Genomic DNA, 22460 nt, shown 5'->3' with positions numbered 1-22460 from the left:
CACAAGTAGAATAAAGTTGTGATTATAATGTATTGATGAAAAGCAGAGCTCGTGGTGTAGTTAGTTTCTCAGTGGGTCGTTTAGGTGGAAATGAAAGTGAAAGTAAAATGCTGAGAACGTTCGTTTTTCTCCTGTTTTTTCTTTTAAAGCCGCACCATGGTCAAAATGAAGAACAATCCCTCACAAGCTTGTGCACTTGTTGCCATTTCTCTGTATGTTTCCAATATCCAGCTTGAAGACACTTTGGAAATGAATTTACGTTTATTAAGTGGATTATCTGAATTTATTTGTGCGTTTTTCTTTTTTTTTCTTTATTCATAAAAAACAAAAGAGCAATATGCTTCCTCTGAGCCGACTGAGTTGTGAATTTCTGCTATTTCATTAGAATATACAGTACAGGCACACACACATTCAAAGTTTTTGCAATTTTCCGGACTGACTGACCTTCATTTCTTAAAGTAATGATGGCCACTCGTTTCTCTTTACTTAGCTGATTGGTTCTTCTTATTAAGTACATAATTCCACATGTTCATTCATAGTTTTGATGCCTTCGGTGAGAATTTACAATGTAAATAGTCATGAAAATAAAGAAAACGCATTAAATGAGAAGGTGTGTCCAAACTTTTGGCTGTACTGTATGTTTGTAAATCTGACTGTCACTGGTTGGTACAGTACAGTGAGCAGAGGGAGAGAGAGGGAGAGAGAGAGAGAGAGAGCTACTACAAGCAGGACATGTGGACACATTTTAATAGAAGTGATCGTTGGAGGGCAGAGTACAAACAGCCTGCACAGGCATGTGTGTCCTGTTCACCCATCAATTCAGGTAGAGGAGAAAAGACCAGCCAGGGAAGCTGCTGTGAATGAAGGTGTGTCCACACCTTTTCGGCTTGCAAGCTACTTTTAAAGGTCAAATGTCAAAAAGATCTACCTACATTAAAAATGCTAAACGTATTTATTGATATAGTTACTTTATATGTACAATATCTGTTGGCGTACACTGCATAACTGCAGCTAATGTAACCCTTGGTGTTACACACACAAACTGACAGCAGGAATGTGACCAGAGCAACTGGAACATTCAATATAGCATTTATGGTCTCTACCTTCCTCTGATGACCTGCACTGAATGGAGTCAGATATCCCTTCCTGTCCTGTTCTCCATCCCAGAATATCCCTTCTTTAGTGCTTATAAACTGGAAGGCTAAAGCTGGAGTTGTGCAGTAGCTAGCTTGTTTGGCCGCTCATGTCCCTGCCGGGGAACCGTAGCAGAGAAGAGCTCTCAGACTGGAGCCCTGCCCTGATTAGGGATGAAGATGATGGACTAAAATCTATATTTTTAATGTCACGTGATCTACCGACGCTGCCTTCGATTGTGATCGACCGGTCCTGTAGGATGTTCACTGGATCCGGCAGGAAGGTCAAACCGTTCTCCCTCAGCATCACAGGTGAGTGGACTCAGACATGGAGCAGACATGGAGCAGACATGGAGCAGACATGGAGCAGACATGAGAAATCACACTTGTTCTTTCAATGTTCCTTACAGCAGCTGTTGATGAGCCCAAACCTCTGACTCCAGAGCCAGAACCAGAACCAGAACCAGAACCAGAGAGCCGGGGGAGGCCGGGGCTCTATGCTGGACTGGGACTGGCAGCAGTAGCAGCCGTTGTTCTGGCTCTCTGTCGCTGTCTGTACATTCACAAATGGAAGCTCCTGAAGCTGCATCAGGAGCTACATCCTGAGGAGCTACATCTGTGAAAGCAGGACTCTTCCTCTGAAGCCGCCCCACAGTTCATCATCAGCTGCTGTCCGCTCTGCCTGGGGGGGCAGAAGGAGGAGCTTTATGTACATAGATGAGGTGTCTGCTGCTCTGAAGAGAAACCCACTGGATGGATCCCTGAGGACTGAGCTGGTTCTTCTGCAGGACTCTGAGCAGAGAAACAGTCCAGCTGAGACCTGGTGTCTCAGAGCTGAAGGGCTGTTTCTCTGGGAGCTTCACAGACTTCTACTGCAGCCACATGAGGGAAGGGAGGACTGTTTTCTGTCTAACAGGGCGAGAAGCTCTGTGTTAAACAGAAGTTCTCCTCTGACCGTCAGTCTGCTCCCACACAGAGAGAGAGAGGTCCCATGTTACACATAATGCACTTTTTAAAGTCTTTGTAAATGTAAATATGTGCTGATTAAATAAAGAAATATTTATTTAAAGTCAAACTCATTGTGGATGTTCACATACTTTTGGATTCTTGGTGTTTGTTTCTTTATGATACATGAAGCTATGAGCTGTAGAGACTCTGACTCTGACTGAGCTCTTTATTTTCAGCTTCTTTAAACTTTCTACTGAACAATTCTTTAATTGACAGTTTGGAGTTGGTGACTTTACGTCCTGAGGTCACATGACAACACTGAAGCTACACTGACGAATAAAAAGAAAGAAAAGGAATAAGATCATTAAATGGACGTAATGAAATATAGATAAGAGTGTTTCCACATCGTAGGAAGAGTCTGCAGTGAGATTTCCATTGGACTGAAGTGCTGCTCTTCATCCAGCAGCTCAGTGACCCTCCTCATCCTCAAGGAGCCACATGTTTCCTGCTGAAGGTGGATTACACACTATTATATATATCTATATATGCAGATGATGAGTTACTATTCATGTAGAATATCTTCCATCCAGTCTGAGCCAAAGACTGACCTCTGCACCGTCTCTGCTTCAACCAATTGCATGTTCTCCCCATGCTAGCGTGGGTTCTCTCCGGGTACTCCGGCTTCCTCCCACAATCCAAAGACATGCACATTAGGTTAATTGGTAACTCTAAAATTGCCCGTAGGTGTGAGGTTGTCTGTATGTGTATGTGACTGGCGACCAGTCCAGGGCGCACGGATGATGCAATAGTATTGTAGCATCCCTGTTGTTGTGTTAAATGCTGTTCTGAAAAGTCCCACTGTTCATGAATGTGTTTTTGATTGTGGTGTGTGGCATGTCTCGTCCTGTGGTCGGCGCGCTTGGTGAGAGAGAGAGCTGCTCAATTGTTCCGGTATTGTTATGTTATGTCTGGGCTCGTTATTCCACCATCCTGCTGAACGTTACAGTATCCACTGTTACGGCTGATGTGCAACTGCGTCACCAAAACTCTAGACGGGCGCAGTTAGAGCCGGGTCTGCGGAGGACACACAGTAGCTCTGTCCTGGATTCTTCGGTCGGTGGGACGATGGCTGTTGTAACCGAGGTCAGTTTTGAGTCTCTACCATGCAAATAATAAAGGTTTTATCACAAGTAGAATAAAGTTGTGATTACAATGTATTGATGAAAAGCAGAGCTCGTGGTGTAGTTAGTTTCTCAGTGGGTCGTTTAGGTGGAAATGAAAGTGAAAGTAAAATGCTGAGAACGTTCGTTTTTCTCCTGTTTTTTCTTTCAAAGCCGCACCATGGTCAAAATGGTTATGGTTATTTCCTGTTCACATACAGAACAATCCCTCACAAGCTTGTGCACTTGTTGCCATTTCTCTGTATGTTTCCAATATCCAGCTTGAAGACACTTTGGAAATGAATTTACGTTTATTAAGTGGATTATCTGAATTTATTTGTGCATTTTTCTTTTTTTTTCTTTATTCATAAAAAACAAAAGAGCAATATGCTTCCTCTGAGCCGACTGAGTTGTGAATTTCTGCTATTTCATTAGAATATACAGTACAGGCACACACACATTCAAAGTTTTTGCAATTTTCCGGACTGACTGACCTTCATTTCTTAAAGTAATGATGGCCACTCGTTTCTCTTTACTTAGCTGATTGGTTCTTCTTATTAAGTACATAATTCCACATGTTCATTCATAGTTTTGATGCCTTCGGTGAGAATTTACAATGTAAATAGTCATGAAAATAAAGAAAACGCATTAAATGAGAAGGTGTGTCCAAACTTTTGGCTGTACTGTATGTTTGTAAATCTGACTGTCACTGGTTGGTACAGTACAGTGAGCAGAGGGAGAGAGAGGGAGAGAGAGAGAGGGAGAGAGAGAGAGAGAGAGAGGGAGAGAGAGAGAGCTACTACAAGCAGGACATGTGGACACATTTTAATAGAAGTGATCGTTGGAGGGCAGAGTACAAACAGCCTGCACAGGCATGTGTGTCCTGTTCACCCATCAATTCAGGTAGAGGAGAAAAGACCAGCCAGGGAAGCTGCTGTGAATGAAGGTGTGTCCACACCTTTTCGGCTTGCAAGCTACTTTTAAAGGTCAAATGTCAAAAAGATCTACCTACATTAAAAATGCTAAACGTATTTATTGATATAGTTACTTTATATGTACAATATCTGTTGGCGTACACTGCATAACTGCAGCTAATGTAACCCTTGGTGTTACACACACAAACTGACAGCAGGAATGTGACCAGAGCAACTGGAACATTCAATATAGCATTTATGGTCTCTACCTTCCTCTGATGACCTGCACTGAATGGAGTCAGATATCCCTTCCTGTCCTGTTCTCCATCCCAGAATATCCCTTCTTTAGTGCTTATAAACTGGAAGGCTAAAGCTGGAGTTGTGCAGTAGCTAGCTTGTTTGGCCGCTCATGTCCCTGCCGGGGAACCGTAGCAGAGAAGAGCTCTCAGACTGGAGCCCTGCCCTGATTAGGGATGAAGATGATGGACTAAAATCTATATTTTTAATGTCACGTGATCTACCGACGCTGCCTTCGATTGTGATCGACCGGTCGATCATGAAGGCAATTTTCTGTGCAATTGGAATATTTAATACTGGATTTTTTGGTCTCACATTGAGTGATGAAGATTTAATCTATTAACAAACATCCGGTGTTTAGTGTGTAATAATAATAATAATGGTAATAATAAGAATTATTATTCTAATTATTATTAACCACCTTTAAATATGGTTGTTTATTATGGTTGTTTAAATATTCCAATTACACATAAAAGTAGGGATTTTTAACCAAACATGGTGTTTTTGGTGGTAACTAAGAGCCAATCAGCTCTTTGATCATACCACAGCCACACGTTTCCCATCATGCCCTGGGTTTTGTGGTCAGTGGAGGCCACCTTGATCGTGTGAGGCCATCGCTGCAACGTCATAGTCGTCACATTTGTTAACAATATGTTATTTCCAGCAGGTTGAATGTGCTTTTCCAGATAAAATCAAATCTTTTCATTCATGGTTTTGTTTTTTTTTATCAGCTTCCGTGTAAAAAACATGTATTATTAGATGTTTAAATAGTTGTTGAGGTTTTAAAATGTTTCCCAACATCCACTCCACTCTCCTGTGTCTCCTCTCACAGATGATCTGCTGGATCCTGCTGCTCATCATCCTCAGCTCCTGTGTCTGCGGTTAGTTTATCCTGTTAATTTGATGCCACCAAATGTCGGCCTGCAGTCGCCACAACAATTCACATAAAATGTCAGTATGGAAGAAGTGGACGTAGCCACCGCTGTTTTGAAGCCTCTATTTTTGGAGAAGAAATGCAGGTTTAAGGCTCTTCAGCATCGGCTTCACTGTTCAAACCACGTCTGTTCAAACACAGTCTGTGCTCAGGATGCGATTGGATAGACCGACAACCAATCAGATTTCTTATGTTGTGGCTGATTTCTTCTTCTCTTTTCATTCTCAGATGCGTCTCCGATGAATGTGACCACCAGGCTAGTCAACGATTTCATGCAGATAAACGTGTGGAACATCCCCAACATGTCCTACCTGGACTGTACTTTCCACTCAAACACCAACAAGGTTCTTGTTTGCATCCGTAATGGCAGAGCTCTGCAGCGTTACGACGAGCAGTTCAAAGGACGAGTTGAAGTAAATTACAATGAACGCACAGCGAATATGACGCTGTCACATTTCGGGCCTGCAGACGTGGGAAACTACACGTGCTTTTCTGGGCGTACAGGTGGTAAGTTGATGCTGTGGAGAGAGATTAGGTTCATGAGGATTGTACGTAAAGATGGACGACATGATGGTTCCCCAAAAGTGAAGCCAAAACATCTTGATGGCTGGCTGCAGTATAGGGCACAAGCCCCGCCCCTTTTTATGTTAATGTGAATAATTCCCAAAGGTTTTTAGGTAGTTGTTGTCATGTCGATGTTCATTTTTCTGATTTTAACGCTGTAGAATGGGATGAAACGTATCTGCCCAAATATTTGGCTTCACTTCAGTGGGAGGAGTCTGAGGTGTTTTGTCCATCTTTCAGTACAATCTGTGGTTCGTTTCATCGATGCTAATGTGACACTAACACCGATTTCCGCCACAGTAAGCTTTGGCATGGATTACAACTCCCACCATGATGTTGGCGCCTTCATCACACCTGAGCCGACAGCTGCCGACGGTAAGTTGTGTTACTCAGGTAATAGCTGGACTGAATAAATCACTTCTACAGTGTAACTTCTGTGTTTCTTTAACAGATCAATAATGCACCGATGTGATTGTGATTCTTCCTTTTTATAGATCATGAATAAATACATGTTTGCAATACACACAGCTGCCTTTATGGCGATGACAGACTTCTATTTAGTACTTAAAAAAGCCTTATTTCTACCTGCCTGTCCATCGTCGCTTCATGTGCGCTCTGAACTTTCCAACTTGTTAATAGTAAGATTTGTCGTGTGACCTGTTACTGCAGAAGCATCCTGAAGACGACACGTGCTTGTGTTCATTCCCGAGCAATAATATGTGTTGCAGGATTTCCAGAAGTTTCTGCAGTTGTTCAAATGTGCTTCTTCCATCAGGTACGACAGAGTCACCAGCAGGAGGACATCATGGGCTGATTGCAGGCGCAGCATTAGGAGCAGTAGCTCTGGTCATACTAGGCTTATGTCTATGTCTGTGTAAAAGACGCCCATCAGAATCAGGTGAGTTTGCTCCCTTTTTGTTTTTAATGGATGGTTTTATGTGCTTGGATGTGTGTGTGTGACTCTGTCTCTTAATCGTGCAGATCCAGGCAAGATCCCGTCTGAGCTCAAGACTCTGAACGAAGCTGAAAATGGAACCGCTCGGAGGGACGGATGACTCGTCTTCCTCACTCACATCGGCTCCAGTCGTCTTTTAGCCTCTGGTTTTGGGAGTTTACTGCACAACGAGTCGCACTTTTTCTTATCTACCTCATGAAACCATCTCTGGCCTGCTGTGTTTTAACAGTCCGGCCCTTTCACACAGCCACACAAGCATTCACACTCACACCAGTTAACCTAACTTGCGTGTCTTTGGATTGTGGGAGGAAGCCAGAGAAAACCCACGCTAGCATGGGGAGAACATGCAGGAAAAATAAAGGTTCAAACTGGGACTCGAACCTGGGACCATGCTGCCCTACCTCAAACCTTTAACCAACACTACCTCTTCCATTATTTGTAGTTTTCATTGTAGCATTGTTTTGTGTGTTTGTGCCATTCAAAGGAACAGAAGACATTTTGTGGTGGCGGCGACAAAGGGCTCCCTCTCTGACCTGTATGCAACGGTTCTACCTCGTTAATGAACGTGTTGGTTTTGATTTATATATACATATATATATAATATATAATATTATATATATATATATATATATATATATATAAAGGGAAAGCTATTAGCTGACTGAATGGACGCAAGCCAATCAATACAAAAAGCTATTCATGCCAGACAACAGTCAGAAACCAAGTGGTGAAAAATGGACTAGTTCCTCTTCACTGATTCAAATTTGTTTAACGTCCTAAATTGGACCCTGAAACTTCAGAAAACCTCCAAGCCCTCATCCAAACTGAGTCACCAGGCTAAGCAGACCTTTCTACTGTTATTGCCCAAGGTTTTTAGGTAGTTGTTGTCATGTCGATGTTCATTTTTCTGATTTTAACGCTGTAGAATGGGATGAAACGTATCTGCCCAAATATTTGGCTTCACTTCAGTGGGAGGAGTCTGAGGTGTTTTGTCCATCTTTCAGTACAATCTGTGGTTCGTTTCATCGATGCTAATGTGACACTAACACCGATTTCCGCCACAGTAAGCTTTGGCATGGATTACAACTCCCACCATGATGTTGGCGCCTTCATCACACCTGAGCCGACAGCTGCCGACGGTAAGTTGTGTTACTCAGGTAATAGCTGGACTGAATAAATCACTTCTACAGTGTAACTTCTGTGTTTCTTTAACAGATCAATAATGCACCGATGTGATTGTGATTCTTCCTTTTTATAGATCATGAATAAATACATGTTTGCAATACACACAGCTGCCTTTATGGCGATGACAGACTTCTATTTAGTACTTAAAAAAGCCTTATTTCTACCTGCCTGTCCATCGTCGCTTCATGTGCGCTCTGAACTTTCCAACTTGTTAATAGTAAGATTTGTCGTGTGACCTGTTACTGCAGAAGCATCCTGAAGACGACACGTGCTTGTGTTCATTCCCGAGCAATAATATGTGTTGCAGGATTTCAAGAAGTTTCTGCAGTTGTTCAAATGTGCTTCTTCCATCAGGTACGACAGAGTCACCAGCAGGAGGACATCATGGGCTGATTGCAGGCGCAGCATTAGGAGCAGTAGCTCTGGTCATACTAGGCTTATGTCTATGTCTGTGTAAAAGACGCCCATCAGAATCAGGTGAGTTTGCTCCCTTTTTGTTTTTAATGGATGGTTTTATGTGCTTGGATGTGTGTGTGTGACTCTGTCTCTTAATCGTGCAGATCCAGGCAAGATCCCGTCTGAGCTCAAGACTCTGAACGAAGCTGAAAATGGAACCGCTCGGAGGGACGGATGACTCGTCTTCCTCACTCACATCGGCTCCAGTCGTCTTTTAGCCTCTGGTTTTGGGAGTTTACTGCACAACGAGTCGCACTTTTTCTTATCTACCTCATGAAACCATCTCTGGCCTGCTGTGTTTTAACAGTCCGGCCCTTTCACACAGCCACACAAGCATTCACACTCACACCAGTTAACCTAACTTGCGTGTCTTTGGATTGTGGGAGGAAGCCAGAGAAAACCCACGCTAGCATGGGGAGAACATGCAGGAAAAATAAAGGTTCAAACTGGGACTCGAACCTGGGACCATGCTGCCCTACCTCAAACCTTTAACCAACACTACCTCTTCCATTATTTGTAGTTTTCATTGTAGCATTGTTTTGTGTGTTTGTGCCATTCAAAGGAACAGAAGACATTTTGTGGTGGCGGCGACAAAGGGCTCCCTCTCTGACCTGTATGCAACGGTTCTACCTCGTTAATGAACGTGTTGGTTTTGATTTATATATACATATATATATAATATATAATATTATATATATATATATATATATATATATATATATATATAATATTTTATATATATATATATAAAGGGAAAGCTATTAGCTGACTGAATGGACGCAAGCCAATCAATACAAAAAGCTATTCATGCCAGACAACAGTCAGAAACCAAGTGGTGAAAAATGGACTAGTTCCTCTTCACTGATTCAAATTTGTTTAACGTCCTAAATTGGACCCTGAAACTTCAGAAAACCTCCAAGCCCTCATCCAAACTGAGTCACCAGGCTAAGCAGACCTTTCTACTGTTATTGTATAACAGTATATATTGTATATATATACATACATATATATATATATATATATATATATATATATATATATATATATATATATATATATATATATATATATATATATATATATACATATATATACACATATATATACATACATACATATATATATATATATATATATATATATATATATATATATATATATATATACATACATACATACATACATACATACATATATATATATATATATAATATTATATATTATATATATATATAAGAGTGACTGCCAACCTGTGCTAGCTGCCAATGTGGTAACTTTCTTTTGTTTTGTTTTATGGCAGGTGGAAACATTTGGTGTCTGTATAGTTGACATGTTGCCGACTGTGTGAATCTTATGTAACATAATCAGTCCACTGGAGTTTATTATGAAGGTGTGGTGCTTCAGTATTTTGCCTCAGCCAGGACAAACTAAGGACCTGTCAACTCTGAGCAAGACTTGAGCAATAATAGCTGTGATGAAATAAATATTTACACTTCAGAAATGTACAGTCTGGCTGAATGCCTGGAAAACACAGTCTTCTACCACCAATTCTCTAACTTGGAGAGACTTCTGTTGGAAGAACCTGATTCGATTTTTTTATAACTCCCAAGCAGAAGACTAAACAAACTGGTTCTCAGTCAACTTGCTGGAGGGAATGTGGAGAAATGATGGCGGATCATGCCCATGTTTTCTGGACCTGTCCCTCTATCCAGACCTTCTGGAAGGACGTAGGAACAATAATTTCAAATATACTGGGTTTTAGTTTCAGCTCAACCTTTACATTTCTTTACTTTGGTCATATTCCTGGTGGACTGAGTAAAAATGACATTTACCTGTTGAAGATTTTGCTGGCTGCAAGTAAAAAGGCGGTCCTACTGCTGGCCTTTTTGTTAATATTGTTAAACATCTACATCTCTTAGAACAGATGACCCACTCCATACGACTCCACAAAGAACTGGGGAAAAAACGGTGGGAAAAATGGTGTATTTATTTAGCCAATGAGACGGATATTTAACTTTACTGTGTGTGACAGTACATCGTAAAGATGCTAAACTTACCTTGACTCTTTTTCATCCCATGACCTCATATGTTCGTTCTGTATTGTGTTTGTTTACTTCTGTCAATGTAAAAATTCTCATAAATAAAAAGTTTTTTAAAAAAAAGAAAGAAATGTACAGTCTAAACTATGGTCTGCCCACCTAGTCTAAACCAATCACAATTTTATCCACAATATCTGAATGTTACAAATTGATGCCTTATACAGATTCCTGTATCTGTTGCCATGCTTATGTTTTACTCTTACGAACATTAAAACACCTTAAATGAGAGAAGTTGCCTGTCTTCATTCGAAATAAACGAACATGAAACTGTTGGTGTTGTACTGTTTAAAACAAAAAGGAAAACTATTAAGAGTGGGACAAAACCAAAACAGGTGAAAACGAGTTTTAAAATGCAGAATAATGAGAGGGATTCAGCCAAAGATGATATTTTTATCTCACAGTCCTGAATAAAGCCCCAGAACAGAAGTGGAATGAAACATTTCATTTATTGTATTTGTGTCATTTCATACAAAAAATCTGTTCAATTAAAAAAAAAACATTACAACTAAAAACAAATACAGAAAATACTGCAAATGAAAACAGACATTTCAGCTGCTGCTATTAAACACAGACACACTGACTTTAAAGCCTTATTTTACAGTGTAGAAGTCATATTTACAGCAACTGCGGCAGCCAAAACATTATTTTAACAACTTCATGTTAAAGAGACGACGATGACGACTCCAGTAAGTAAGTAAGAGACAGAACATCTCTGCTTAAAGATGCAGCAGCTGCCTCCACGCTGAGCTGGGAGGAGGCGCTAAGACGAGGAGGAGGAGGAGGAGGAGGCGAAGGAGAACGGAGAGAAGGGGAGGACGGACGAAGGAGCACCAGGAGAGGTGAGGAGCTGGTCGCACCACGCCGGGTCGTCCAGGCTTATCTCGACAAACGGGTCACTGGAGCAGACGGCTACGGAGACAAAGGGATAAAATCAACCTTGATGTGGGTCCTCGTGTTGTGAGAAGACATCAGAACGCTTCAAACTTCATCTCTGAGGGACGTTTTTTTTAAAAATGGACGCTAGATGTCATGTTTTTTCTGCCTCTTGATGAATTTAAAGGCACTTTTAACCTGAGAGAAACACAGGAATCGAACAAAAAGAGCATCTATGATCCCACTTTGTATTTACTGGTTCTTCTAGCATAATCATCTGTGCCAAGTTGTTGCTTTTATTGCAAAATGTGCTGTTGTTCTTAATTATTTCATTTGATTTCAAGGCTATTTGTGTTGGAAAGAGGGTATTTTGTGCTTAATGTGAACTTTTCTATGAATATTTGACTGATTATCTTATCTTTCCTCCTATAAGTAAAATTATGGGTACTCATTTCTGAACTTATTTCTGAGATGTTCCCCCTACTGTCCAAGATGAGAGATGTTAAATATGTCACAGCATCAGCTTTTTCCTAAAACACAGTCAGAACAGGTGAATATAATCTCAGACAGTTATTATCAGAATTTCCCCTCGTGGGATCAATAAAGTATTTCTATCTATCTATCTATTAGAACTGTTAAATAGTTTGAAACTCACATTTTAATAACAAAAACTAAAATCAGCTGGTTGTCACAGGTGTTAATCGGGTGGGCCGCCATTTTGGAAATGGTCACATGACTGCACCAGGAAGTGAAGTTCCTGCCTTTGTGATGTCATCACCTGTTTCCTCTCCCAGTCGCCTCGCTCTTGTGTTTCACTCTTTTTAACCTGTTTAACCTTTTTAACCAGTTTTAACCTGTTTAACCAGTTTTAACCTGTTTAACCTGTTTGAACCTTTTTAACCAGTTTTAACCTTTTTAACCTGTTTTAACCTGTTTAACCTGTTTGAACCTTTTTAACCTGTTTTAACCTTTTTAACCAGTTTTAACCTCTTTAACCTCTTTAACCTGTTTGAACCTTTTTAACCAGTTTTAACCTCTTTAACCTGTTTAACCTTTTTAACCAGTTTTAACCTGTTTTAACCTGTTTTAACCTGTTTAACCTGTTTAACCTTTTTAACCTCTTTAACCTGTTTTGCTCCTGCGGTCTTGTGGTGAGTACGTTTCCCCTCTTAGACAATCATGAGTCCTCTCTGAGCGTTTGAGGAGTGAAAGCAGCAGGAACGACATGTAAAAACACTCGTTTTGATTGTGTAGCAGCAGAAAAGCATCGACATGTAGTCAAAGTAACTAAAGTAAAAGTGTGCAGAGTGAAGAACTGCATCTCAGACTCATTTATTGTGTTACTGGGTTCAAATTAAATAAATTAAAAGCGGCTACGGAAACAAAATATGCATCCAGAGATGTTTGGGAAGACTTTAGCCGAACTCCATCAAAGACTGTTGAGCAGTTTTAAGCATTTTATGATAAAAGCAACCTTGATGTGTTATGAAAAGACACCATCATCTCTGAGGGCCGGCTTTTTCAAAATGGCCGCCAAAGGGGTGCTAAATAATAAAGATAAACAGAGAACTTCCTGTCCTGTTCCCACTTCACGTCATTTATCTCATTCCTCCTGATTTGTCCTCTTGTTGTTCAGACAGAGCCGCTCTTTATTCTAGGCTTCCTACTTCTGTTGGTCTGCAGTCTTGTGGTCTGCTGGCTGCCTCCGATCGGGGCAGGAAACACTAAAGCGAGTCAGGTGGTGATGATTGTCTGCGTGAGGCCGGAGAGACACGAGGCTTCAGCTGTGGTTTGTGTGGCCACACAGGTTTTATGGGGGTTGATCTCCTGCCGGTGTAGCAGGTCTGTTAAAGGATGTTTGTTATTTAGTCATGAACTGTGTTTCTCCTGCCGTCCTTTTTAGTTTCATTTGTAGGATTCATTTTAGTGCATCCTGTGAGGGCGGACTAACTTCCTTTAAGTTTTATTTGTTTACTCACTTCCCTTTTTAAGATCGGTGGGTAATTATTAACCATAATCTCGACTTATGTGTGCTGGTTATGGTCGCGTGTGAAGTGATTGCGGTTGATTGAAGCATGCAGTGGTTTCCACCCCTGCTCTATCGGACTCCTGTGCAGTAGGTATTGATAGTTTACATAATAATTGACCCCGTTTGGATGAATAGGACTGTGGTTTTATGATCTGCACTGTGCACCTTCACTCCTTGTGCACCATTGTATTTACTGATTGTCCTGTGGGGTCTTATTTTCCTCTCCCCCCTCATGCAGAGGCTGTTTTCAGGCTGTTTGCTTCTATATGCATGAGTTTTGATGGCGTAGTTCACAGACTGCTGCCCGGTGGGAAGCCAAGATGGCCGACAGACAGCCAGAAAGTTGCTGGTTTCTTTCTGTTCAAACCTTCTAAGGAATGTGGTGCTCCAGCTGTATCTTACATGGGTTGTTGTTGTTTTCATTCTGCTGCTCCTCCCCGACAGCATCCAGCAGCAGGTCGGTGCTGCCCAGAGGGCTGGACGTCTGGTCGGAGGGGTGCTCGGCCGACGGGGGGCTGGTGTTACTGGTGTTACTGGTGTTGGTGGTGGTGGTGGGCGTTTCCAGACCGTTCGGCTGCTCCTGTGGAGCTGGAACGACTGAATGAAGGAGAGACAGTGAGACAAGGTGCAACGTCTTTTTGACTGCAGTGGGAAGCTGCAAACTGTAAAAACTCTTAATATTTAGATTTAAAATCTAACTGGTCTTGTTTTTAACATAAATGTCTGACCTGCTGCTTTTTAAAGATCATCTGACTCCAGCGAACATCACTTGTCTTGTCGTTTTAAACAGCTTTGTCTTCATTTGAGTTATTTTTAACTGGATACAAGGATCCAAACTGGTCTTTCTGATCTGAACTCACTATTTTTCTTTGCTAGAATGAGTCGGACAGCTTCACGTCTTCTTATCAAGTGAAAGTCACCAACTGAACTTGCAGCTAAATGATCTTGTTTTAAATGCAAGCAGACTTTTATCTGGAAAACGTGACCTTTAATTTGACGGGGCATTTCTTTTACTGCAGCCCGTTTTCCCACAACTTTGTCGTCTTTTCTATTTTTTTTTAACCTGAGAAACCTTTTTCCGTCCTGCCCTTACACTGAGTAAGAGGACGTGAATGGTAAAGCAAAGGGAAATAACATACAGAAATAATATACAGTTTGGTGAAGTAAAGCTTTGACTTTTCCTTGGTTTGTTGTGCCAAACTCTTCTTGTGGGAAAAGCACGAACACTCCTGAGGAGCCAGACTGAGCCCAGATCACTTTTGTACCTTTTTCTTGTGAAAATATGAATTTCTGGTGTTAAGACTGACTAGAAATGTCAGTAATCCTGGCTTTATCTATCAAAATGAATAGTTTATCCCTTAATGGATTAAGATTCTGCTGGTGGATGAATCCTGAGCTCATTAAAGGGACACTTTGCTGTTTTTCAACTGGCTTTGTATCATTACAATGTGGGTGATGTACGCAAATGACCAATGTGGTGACTGCAGCCGGAGCTCCCAGTCTGAATAACTGGCTTAACAGTAAAATAACAGTAATAATGTCATTGAGAAGCCAGTTAATTGATCAAGCGGCAGCCCTGGAGCTGATAAATGTCAGTAAAAGTTATTTATTGTTCGTTTTCATGTATTAGCTACGTTGTAATGGCACAAAAATGGTTGAAAAAACAGCAAAGTATGTCTTTACAGGAACCATTTGAACCACATTCCTTCTTGCCTTCACCACGTTTCGCTGCCAAAAGAGCTTTCAATGTTAAATATTGGACACCGAAAACCCCCGTCTGTACCGTTGTCTCCGTTGGAGAGCTTTTCCTCCGGCTGCAGCGTCGTGCCGTTGGCTGCAGGAGGAGGTGAAAGGTCGTCGGTGGTCACCTGGTCTTTAGGGGTCGGCTGATCTGAGGTACAACACACACACACACACACGTTAGGATGTGCTCATATAAAGTCACATTTAAATGTAACCACACACACACACACACACACACACCGAGGTCGTCCAGGTAGACGGATTCAAAGGTGGCTCCGATCGGTTCGCTGTGATGGTTGGTGGGATTCGGACGCTGGAGGTCAAACGAGTACGTCTGGACAAACAAAGTCGGTAAAAGATGAGATTAACGACAAACTGAGCGCCGTCAGAGTCACATGACGGTGAAGTAATGTGAGCGTCTCACCCTGGAGACTCTCCTGAGCAAGTAGAGGATCACACACAGGATGATGATCACCAGGATGATCAATACCAGGAACGCAGTGCCTATACGGATGATCAATGATCAGTGGAGCACAGATAGATTATAGATCGATAGAAAGTGTGACACAACTTTCATAAAAAAAGTCACATTATGGAATAAAATGAGATTAAATAAAACTGGAAGAAACAGAAGCTTGAAATAAATATTTATTATTTGATTTATAGATTATATAGATGTTTTTTAATTTTCATAATGTTATAGTTATTTATTTAATAATGGTCGTTCACCTGTATGATAGATCACAAGAATCTGTCCCGTCATAATGATCAGATAACATCTGTGTATATTTATCTCTATGGAGCTCAGCACCAGGTGTGTTTTACACCTTTAACAACTTATTATGCAAAATTATAATTAATCTGATGAAATATAAATGTAGAAGTTCTTTACCCCAGGATGAACTCGCAGTCTTTCCTGAAAGAGAAAACCATCCAGTTACTGTTCAGTGGTTTAATCAAAGAATCCAGTTTATGGTATTTAATGGTGTTAAATCCACACCTGCCCCCAGATCGATCGATCGATCTATTGATCTATAGCGATAATATCTATATCTAGTAACAGAGTCAGATGAATGTTGTGGCCTCCAGATTTAATATGTAAATCATGTATATATAAAAAAATCTAAAATTAATATATACTAAATAAAATATACGATAAATAAAATATAATACATAATTAATTAAATATACAATAAATATATAATATAATATATTTATATAAATCACCATCAGCTGAAGAAGAAACGTGTCATTTGTTTTTAGTTTTGACTTTATGACTTTAAACATTTTATTGATTTATCGTCCCTTTTTTATCAACAAAGTTGAGTTCAAACATAAAGTATGAGTTGTTTTCCTTCTAGATAAAACTGATTATTGTTTCTTTTTAAATCAATCTATTAATTAAAATGTCAGAAAACTGTTCTAAAGCCCTCAGTGATATCGTCAAACTGTTCAAATCATTTTTACGGCTAACAAAAGCACCAAATCTTCACATGTGAGAATCTGCAACCAGCAAATATTTGGTATTTAGGGATTTTAAACTAAATTTAAACTTAAAGTGAGCGCTGAGGGGATAAACTGCTGCAGCCGTTATGTGTGTGTGTGTGTGTGTGTGTGTTTGCAGGTTTCAGTGTGTGTTAGTTGTGGTTTGACACACTGAGGCTTCTGCAGCAGCACCATACCTGGCGCTGGTGACGCACTGGCTGTTGTCGTGGAAACCGTAGTCCTCAGGCCAGCCTCACCGCCGCCGCCGCCGTCCCTCTTGCCGCCTGCCGAGGCCGCCGTCGTCGTCGTCGGCTGTGCTGCTGTGCTGCCATTGACTCCCTCTGTTACGTTAACCGGGTCGTCCTGTGTTACTGCACTGGTCTGCAGGAGAAGACGTTTTAGTGTCTGAGCGCCTCTCGCCGTTTGGTGCAGGCCGAATTCACGTAGATGCATCTTTTTAAATGTGTTTGGTGCTCTTGGTGCTTGTTTTGGGTGTTCTTCTGGTGGGTGCGCTGAGGTTATGTTTATGCAACCAAGCAGAACAAGTCTGAGAGCAAAACTATTGAAGCTGCAACCAAAAAACAGTTTTATTGTATATATAGTATAGTCATTTAGTCTCACTATCGAGCTGCTGTGAGTCATCTCCTCCTAAAACTACGTCAGCATTAACACGAAAAACAACTTTCGTTTGCAAATCCAAAAGTTCCAAAAGCATCCAAAGTGCTCAATCTTCTCCAAGGATTTGAACGCTCCCTCGTTTACCAACAGTAAATGACTTTGTGTTAATTTGTGGGATTTAAATGTGTTAATAGGCAGATTGTTTTTATTAACAGGGTGTAAATAGCCGAATCCTGTGAGAGACCAACAGTAAATTAACTTATTTAACGTATATATTTTAGTTTTCTATCATTATTATTATCATCATAGTTTTCAGTTGCAGCTAAATCAGATTTTTCTAAAAGTGTACAAGCGGTGTGGAAAACAACACAAGTAAACTAAAGCAAGTTTGAAGCCTGAGATGAGAGAAAAGATCCTGATTTGGGTTCAAATAATAAATCAAATGCAAATATAAAAATCATTAAACACAACATATCGTCTTTCCAACACTATTTACACCCGGGTGTAAACAGCATCTGCCCTTTTTAACTCTGAGGAGAGCCAGGCTAGCTGTTTCTCCCTGTCTTTATGCTAAGCTAAGCTAAGCTAAGCTAAGCTAAGCTAACCTCATACACTCCTAAAGAAAGAGAATAAAGATATAATGAAATGAAGGCTGCTTCTAGTTCGGTGTGGACTTCCCACTAATGTTCAGGATGTTTTCTACAGCTGTTACCGTAAAGGCCGTCGAAGGCGGATGTGTTTCACCCGTCGACGTCTGACTCCGAGGAGACGGGGAGGCCGTCGTTTGGCGGGGAGCTTCGTGTTTGGTTTCGTCCGGTGATAGCGGCGACGGGGTGGGACGTGGGACGTGGGAGTCTGAGCCAGACGAGGAGGAGACGACGAATCAGAGCAAAGGTTTGAAATCCTAAAAACTTATGACACTGAACTGAGTCCTGTTTTATTCGTCCTGGAGATTAGATTTGATGTCAGACTGAGTTTTGGCTGCTGTGAGGTTTTAAACTACTCATGTAATTAAGCACAGGTGATTAACTCCAGCTAGTTAACTCCACTTTATTACTTCCAGCTAATTAACTCAAACTAGTTAACTCCAGCTAATTAAGTCAAGTTCATTAACCTCAAATTAGTAACTCCAGGTTATTAGTTCCACGTTATTAATCCAGATAATTAACTACAGGTCGTTAACTTCAACTAGATAACTCTACATTATTAACACCAGTTAGTTCCAGCTAACTAACTCCAGGTTATCAACTCCAGCTAGTTAACTTCAGCTGCTAACCCCAGCTAATTAACTCTAGGTTAGTAACTCCATCTGATTTTAGCTAATTAACTCCAGGTTATCAGCTATGGATTATTAACCCCAGCTAATTAACTTCAGATAATTAACTTAAGGTTAGTAACTCGAGCTAATTCACTTCAGCTAGTTAATTCCAGCTAGTTAACTTCAGCTATTAACCCCAGCTAATTAACTTCAGATAATTAACTTAAGGTTAGTAACTCGAACTAATTAATTTAAGATAGTTAATTCCAGCCAATTAACTTTAGGTTAGTAACCCGAGCTGATTAACTTCAACTAGTTAACTCCAGCTAGTTAATTTCAGCTGTTAACCCCAGCTAATTAACTCTAGGTTAGTAACTCCAGCTGATTTTAGCTAATTAACTCCAAGTTATTCACACCAGTTTATTAGTTCCAGCTAACTAACTCCAGGTTATCAGATATGGATTATTAACTCCAATTAATCAATTCCAGGTTAGTTTCCCCAGCTAATTAACTTCAGATAACTAACTTAAGGTTAGTAACTCAAGCTAATTAACTCTAGGTTAGTAACTCCAGTTGATTTTAGCTAATTAACTTCAGCTAGTTAACTCCAGGTTATTCACACCAGGTTATTAGTTCCAGCTAACTAACTCCAGGTTATTGGCTCCAGCTGGTTAACTCCAGGTTACTAACTCTGCTGCAGTATTGACTGGTGGGCTCTGCTGTTACCGTACCTGTGCTCTCAGGTGATGTCAGGACAGACGTGCCATTTTGTCCTCTGGCAGCAGAAGAAACCACTAAAACTGAGACAGAAAGAAAACAGACACACATCCGTGAACGTGTGATGTGTTTTAGCTCGTAGTTCGCTGCTGCTGCAACAACTTTCCACACGTGTGAAGAAGACCAGCGCTGGTGTGGAAACTGAGAAGCAGCAGATGTGTGGGACGTCGTGAATGATATGTTCACTGGAAACTGAAGCTCAATCGTCTGTTGACGCCATCTGATGTATTTTATATTGTCAGATATGATGCAGGAATGTTTTGTGGCTCTTTTTTTTTTTTTTTTTTTTGCAGATTTTTCTATGGTTTAATAAATCAGACTTGTTGGGAAATGAATGGATCAGCTGTTTACTTGAGGCTCCCATAACAGCTGTGCACATTAAAATCAACATGTTGAGCAACAACGGCATTATTTTGCACATTTAAGGTGGAATAAATGACGCAGTGTTAATGAGAGAAGTACCTCTGTGGAGTAAGAAGTAAATAATGTGGAATTAGGCTAAAATTAATAATACGTAAGTAATTTCTTGAACATTTCTAGATTTTTTTTTTATGTTTTTGGCTCTTTAGGTTTAAACTCAGTTCAAGCTCAGACTCACCTGCGTGACATTTATGTGCTTCATATTACTTCCTGCATGTTCAACGGGTAATGAGTCCTTGAATGAGCCTTAAAATCCCTCCTTGAAAGGCCTTGAAAGTTTTGGTGAACGCCCGTAGGAGCAGCTAAACTAAAACTAAAGAACGTCTCTACTTTAAATCTGCAGCGTCGGATTCAACTGGTGTCAAAACTACTTAAACTTGAACCTTGAAGGTTTTGAATTTTGGCGTGCGAGTGAGCGCGGGAGATTAAGATTTCTCAATATTTCCCCTTCCTGTTTTGTTTTTTCTTTTTTCTTTTCTTTAAACCAGTCAGTAAATCAGATGTTAAGTTTATTAGCAGTCTGGAAGACAACTCTTGTAAAGTAAAGCAAGTTTGACGTCAGACAGCAGGTTGAACTCACCGAGGAAGCAGAGTCGACTCCACGACTTCATCATGCCGGCCAGTTTACCTCCCTCTCTCCCCCTTTCTCTCTCCCTCTCTCTCTGAAAATAGCTTCTTAAAGATGGAGGACGATCATCAGCGAGGCCGTTGACTGTGCTTTTATTTTCTTTAATTTGTTCCTTTTTCCACGACCCTCTTCCTCTTCCTCTTCCTCGACTCTCACTTCTTCTCTGAGCTTTCTGCTTTGTGCTCTCTGTCTTGCTCTCTCTCCCTCCCTCTCTCTCTCTCTCTCTCTCTTTAGCTTTACTCTTCCTCTCCTTCCCTCTCTGTTCGTCTTAGACCACTACACCTTCGATGCTCCCATATTCTGCTTGTTTCCAGGTTGGTACTTGTGTCCGGAGGTCCAACTGGAGCAGGTTTACTTTGGTTTAAAATTTAAGAAATAATTGTTTTTTTTTTCCTCGGAGCAGACGTGGTTACTGCAGCAGCTGTTTCCAGCCTCCGTCTGAACGCTTTAGAGGAGCAGAAACTGAAATCTGCTGCTTCGCTCTGTCGCCTTCCACGTCTTCGTGTTGCATGACAAAGGGAGCCGAATCTAAACGGAGCGTTTTCATGCACATCTACTGAAAGATGGAGCAGGTGAAGAAGAGTTTTGTCTGTAGGTGCAACAAGGACACAGATTTATGTTGAGAAGACGTTAAGAAGTCTAGTAATATGGGACCTTTAATACCACATCCTACGACGACCCTCCACCTTTTTGGGGCTAGTTTGGGGAATTTGGCATTCGTGTGCTTCTTATTTCTTCCTGCATACGACAGGAGTCCTTGAATCAACCTTAAAGTCATTCAAAGGGAGATTTATCATTAAATTGAGGCCTTGAAAGTTTGAACTTTTGGGATGAAACACAGATTGTCTAAAGAAAGTGCTCCTAGCTTCTGGCTCTGATGCTGAAGAGGCTTAAAGCTGCATCCTCTCTAATGTCCAGCAGGGGGCGACTCCACTGGCTGCAAACGGACGTCTGATTGGATGGAAGTCAATGAGGAAAATGAGCCGACAGCAGGATGTTGATTTAGTAAATCATGGTCCCATTAAAGCAGCTTTAGGGCGGGACTCCGTCGTGACTAACCAATCAGAGGAGGTCGCCTCTGGCTCCAAGACAGATGGCGACGACCATAAGGCTTCAAGATGGCGGGTGACGTCACACTGGCTACACCCACGTCTTTCATACCGTCTATGAGATGAACTGGAGCTAATGCTTTTTATTTGTAGTGCACTTTACATTAGCAAATCTCAAAGTGCTACATAAAACACAAAGGACTCTACAGTCTGTGGTGCCCTCAGAAGGTCCAGAAGTGAATCCCTCAACCTTACAGCTATGATATCCTGATGTCCAAGTCTTTGTAAATGTCTAAACAGTCGCTGTGTTTCACCTTCACAGACATGAGGGCAGCATCTCTACCTGCAGCCCTGCAGGCGAGCGGTCGTGCGTCCAAAAGTGTGTTTAAAAAAACATCCCAAATGTGCCGTACAGATGTCCAAGAAATGCTCCCGAAACCCCAATAACATCCACGACCCACGTGAACTTCGGGACATCGTCATGTTGGGAATTATGGTGGCATGTGGTGGAAGCTCACACATTTGGTTCTTTCATCAGGGTGCTCACACACTGTTGGCCATGTAGGTTATGTCTTATCCCCCTCTGTCTTCACCTTTGTCCTCTTACTTTCTGGCACCCATTGTATTCCACTTCCTCCTCCTCTCTCTCTGTCTCTCTCTCTGTCTCTCTACCCTCTCAATCTCTGTTGGTAAGTCAGTTCTTAGGAACTGCGTCATCAACCACAGCGCTCGCTGGAGGCCGACACAGGATGCCAGCTCTGTTTTGTGCTTCTCACCTCATTGACACCATCGGTGCAGCACGAAGCCTCGACAGCCTCGTTTCATAAGAACTATCTTAACTAACTATCTTAGTGGTAGGCAGCAGTGGTGGAAGAAGTCCCCCCCACCTTTCCTCTGCTTAAGTAAAAGCAGCCATGTGTAAAGATTAGCCAAAG

At 41.2% G+C, this 22460-nt stretch overlaps 2 protein-coding genes and 1 long non-coding RNA gene across 5 annotated transcripts; 2 read left to right on the top strand and 1 right to left on the bottom strand.

The window, feature by feature from the left end:
- Positions 1–565: 565 nt before the first annotated feature.
- Positions 566–2208, top strand: LOC139222979 (uncharacterized). Its single transcript, XR_011585948.1, has 2 exons — positions 566–1445; positions 1544–2208. It is a non-coding gene; the product is annotated as an uncharacterized lncRNA (long non-coding RNA).
- A 940-nt stretch (positions 2209–3148) lies between these two features.
- Positions 3149–9534, top strand: LOC139222823 (uncharacterized). 3 transcript variants are annotated; one of them, XM_070854704.1, is made up of 9 exons: positions 3149–3224; positions 5285–5333; positions 5615–5893; positions 6251–6325; positions 6726–6848; positions 6932–7440; positions 7970–8044; positions 8445–8567; positions 8651–9534. In XM_070854704.1, exons 1-6 carry the CDS (start codon positions 3207–3209, stop codon positions 7003–7005), a joined length of 618 nt encoding a protein of 205 aa, XP_070710805.1. In that variant the 5' UTR covers positions 3149–3206; the 3' UTR covers positions 7006–7440; positions 7970–8044; positions 8445–8567; positions 8651–9534. The 3 variants fall into 3 exon arrangements, with proteins under 3 accessions (XP_070710805.1, XP_070710804.1, XP_070710803.1); XM_070854703.1 differs by having other exon boundaries at positions 6932–7782; XM_070854702.1 differs by having other exon boundaries at positions 6932–8044.
- Positions 9535–11109: 1575 nt separating this feature from the next.
- LOC139222956 (uncharacterized) lies at positions 11110–20679 on the bottom strand. The gene is made up of 10 exons (XM_070854870.1): positions 20429–20679; positions 19383–19451; positions 18106–18248; positions 16973–17156; positions 16183–16206; positions 15715–15794; positions 15531–15624; positions 15331–15438; positions 13950–14144; positions 11110–11554 (listed from the first exon to the last, which is right to left on the bottom strand). Exons 1-10 carry the CDS (start codon positions 20460–20462, stop codon positions 11406–11408), a joined length of 1080 nt encoding a protein of 359 aa, XP_070710971.1. The 5' UTR covers positions 20463–20679; the 3' UTR covers positions 11110–11405.
- Between the last annotated feature and the right edge of the window lie 1781 nt (positions 20680–22460).

Source organism: Pempheris klunzingeri, chromosome 23 (genome assembly GCF_042242105.1).
Source record: "Pempheris klunzingeri isolate RE-2024b chromosome 23, fPemKlu1.hap1, whole genome shotgun sequence".
NCBI classification, from domain to species: domain Eukaryota; kingdom Metazoa; phylum Chordata; class Actinopteri; order Acropomatiformes; family Pempheridae; genus Pempheris; species Pempheris klunzingeri.
The sequence above is the reverse complement of the archived record's forward strand: the minus strand, read 5'-3'. Positions and strand labels throughout refer to the sequence as shown.

Bases quoted from the DNA above. Each gene is read 5' to 3' on its own strand.
- LOC139222956 (XM_070854870.1), bottom strand. From the start codon at position 20,462: ATGATGAAGTCGTGGAGTCGACTCTGCTTCCTCG. The intron at 19,452-20,428 runs GTGAGTTCAACC...TTTCTGTCTCAG, and splicing joins GAGTCGACTCTGCTTCCTCG to TTTTAGTGGTTTCTTCTGCT. The intron at 15,795-16,182 runs GTAAAGAACTTC...TCATCCGTATAG, and splicing joins GACTGCGAGTTCATCCTGGG to GCACTGCGTTCCTGGTATTG.
- LOC139222823 (XM_070854704.1), top strand. The intron at 5,334-5,614 runs GTTAGTTTATCC...TTTCATTCTCAG, and splicing joins CCTCAGCTCCTGTGTCTGCG to ATGCGTCTCCGATGAATGTG. The intron at 5,894-6,250 runs GTAAGTTGATGC...TTTCCGCCACAG, and splicing joins CTTTTCTGGGCGTACAGGTG to TAAGCTTTGGCATGGATTAC.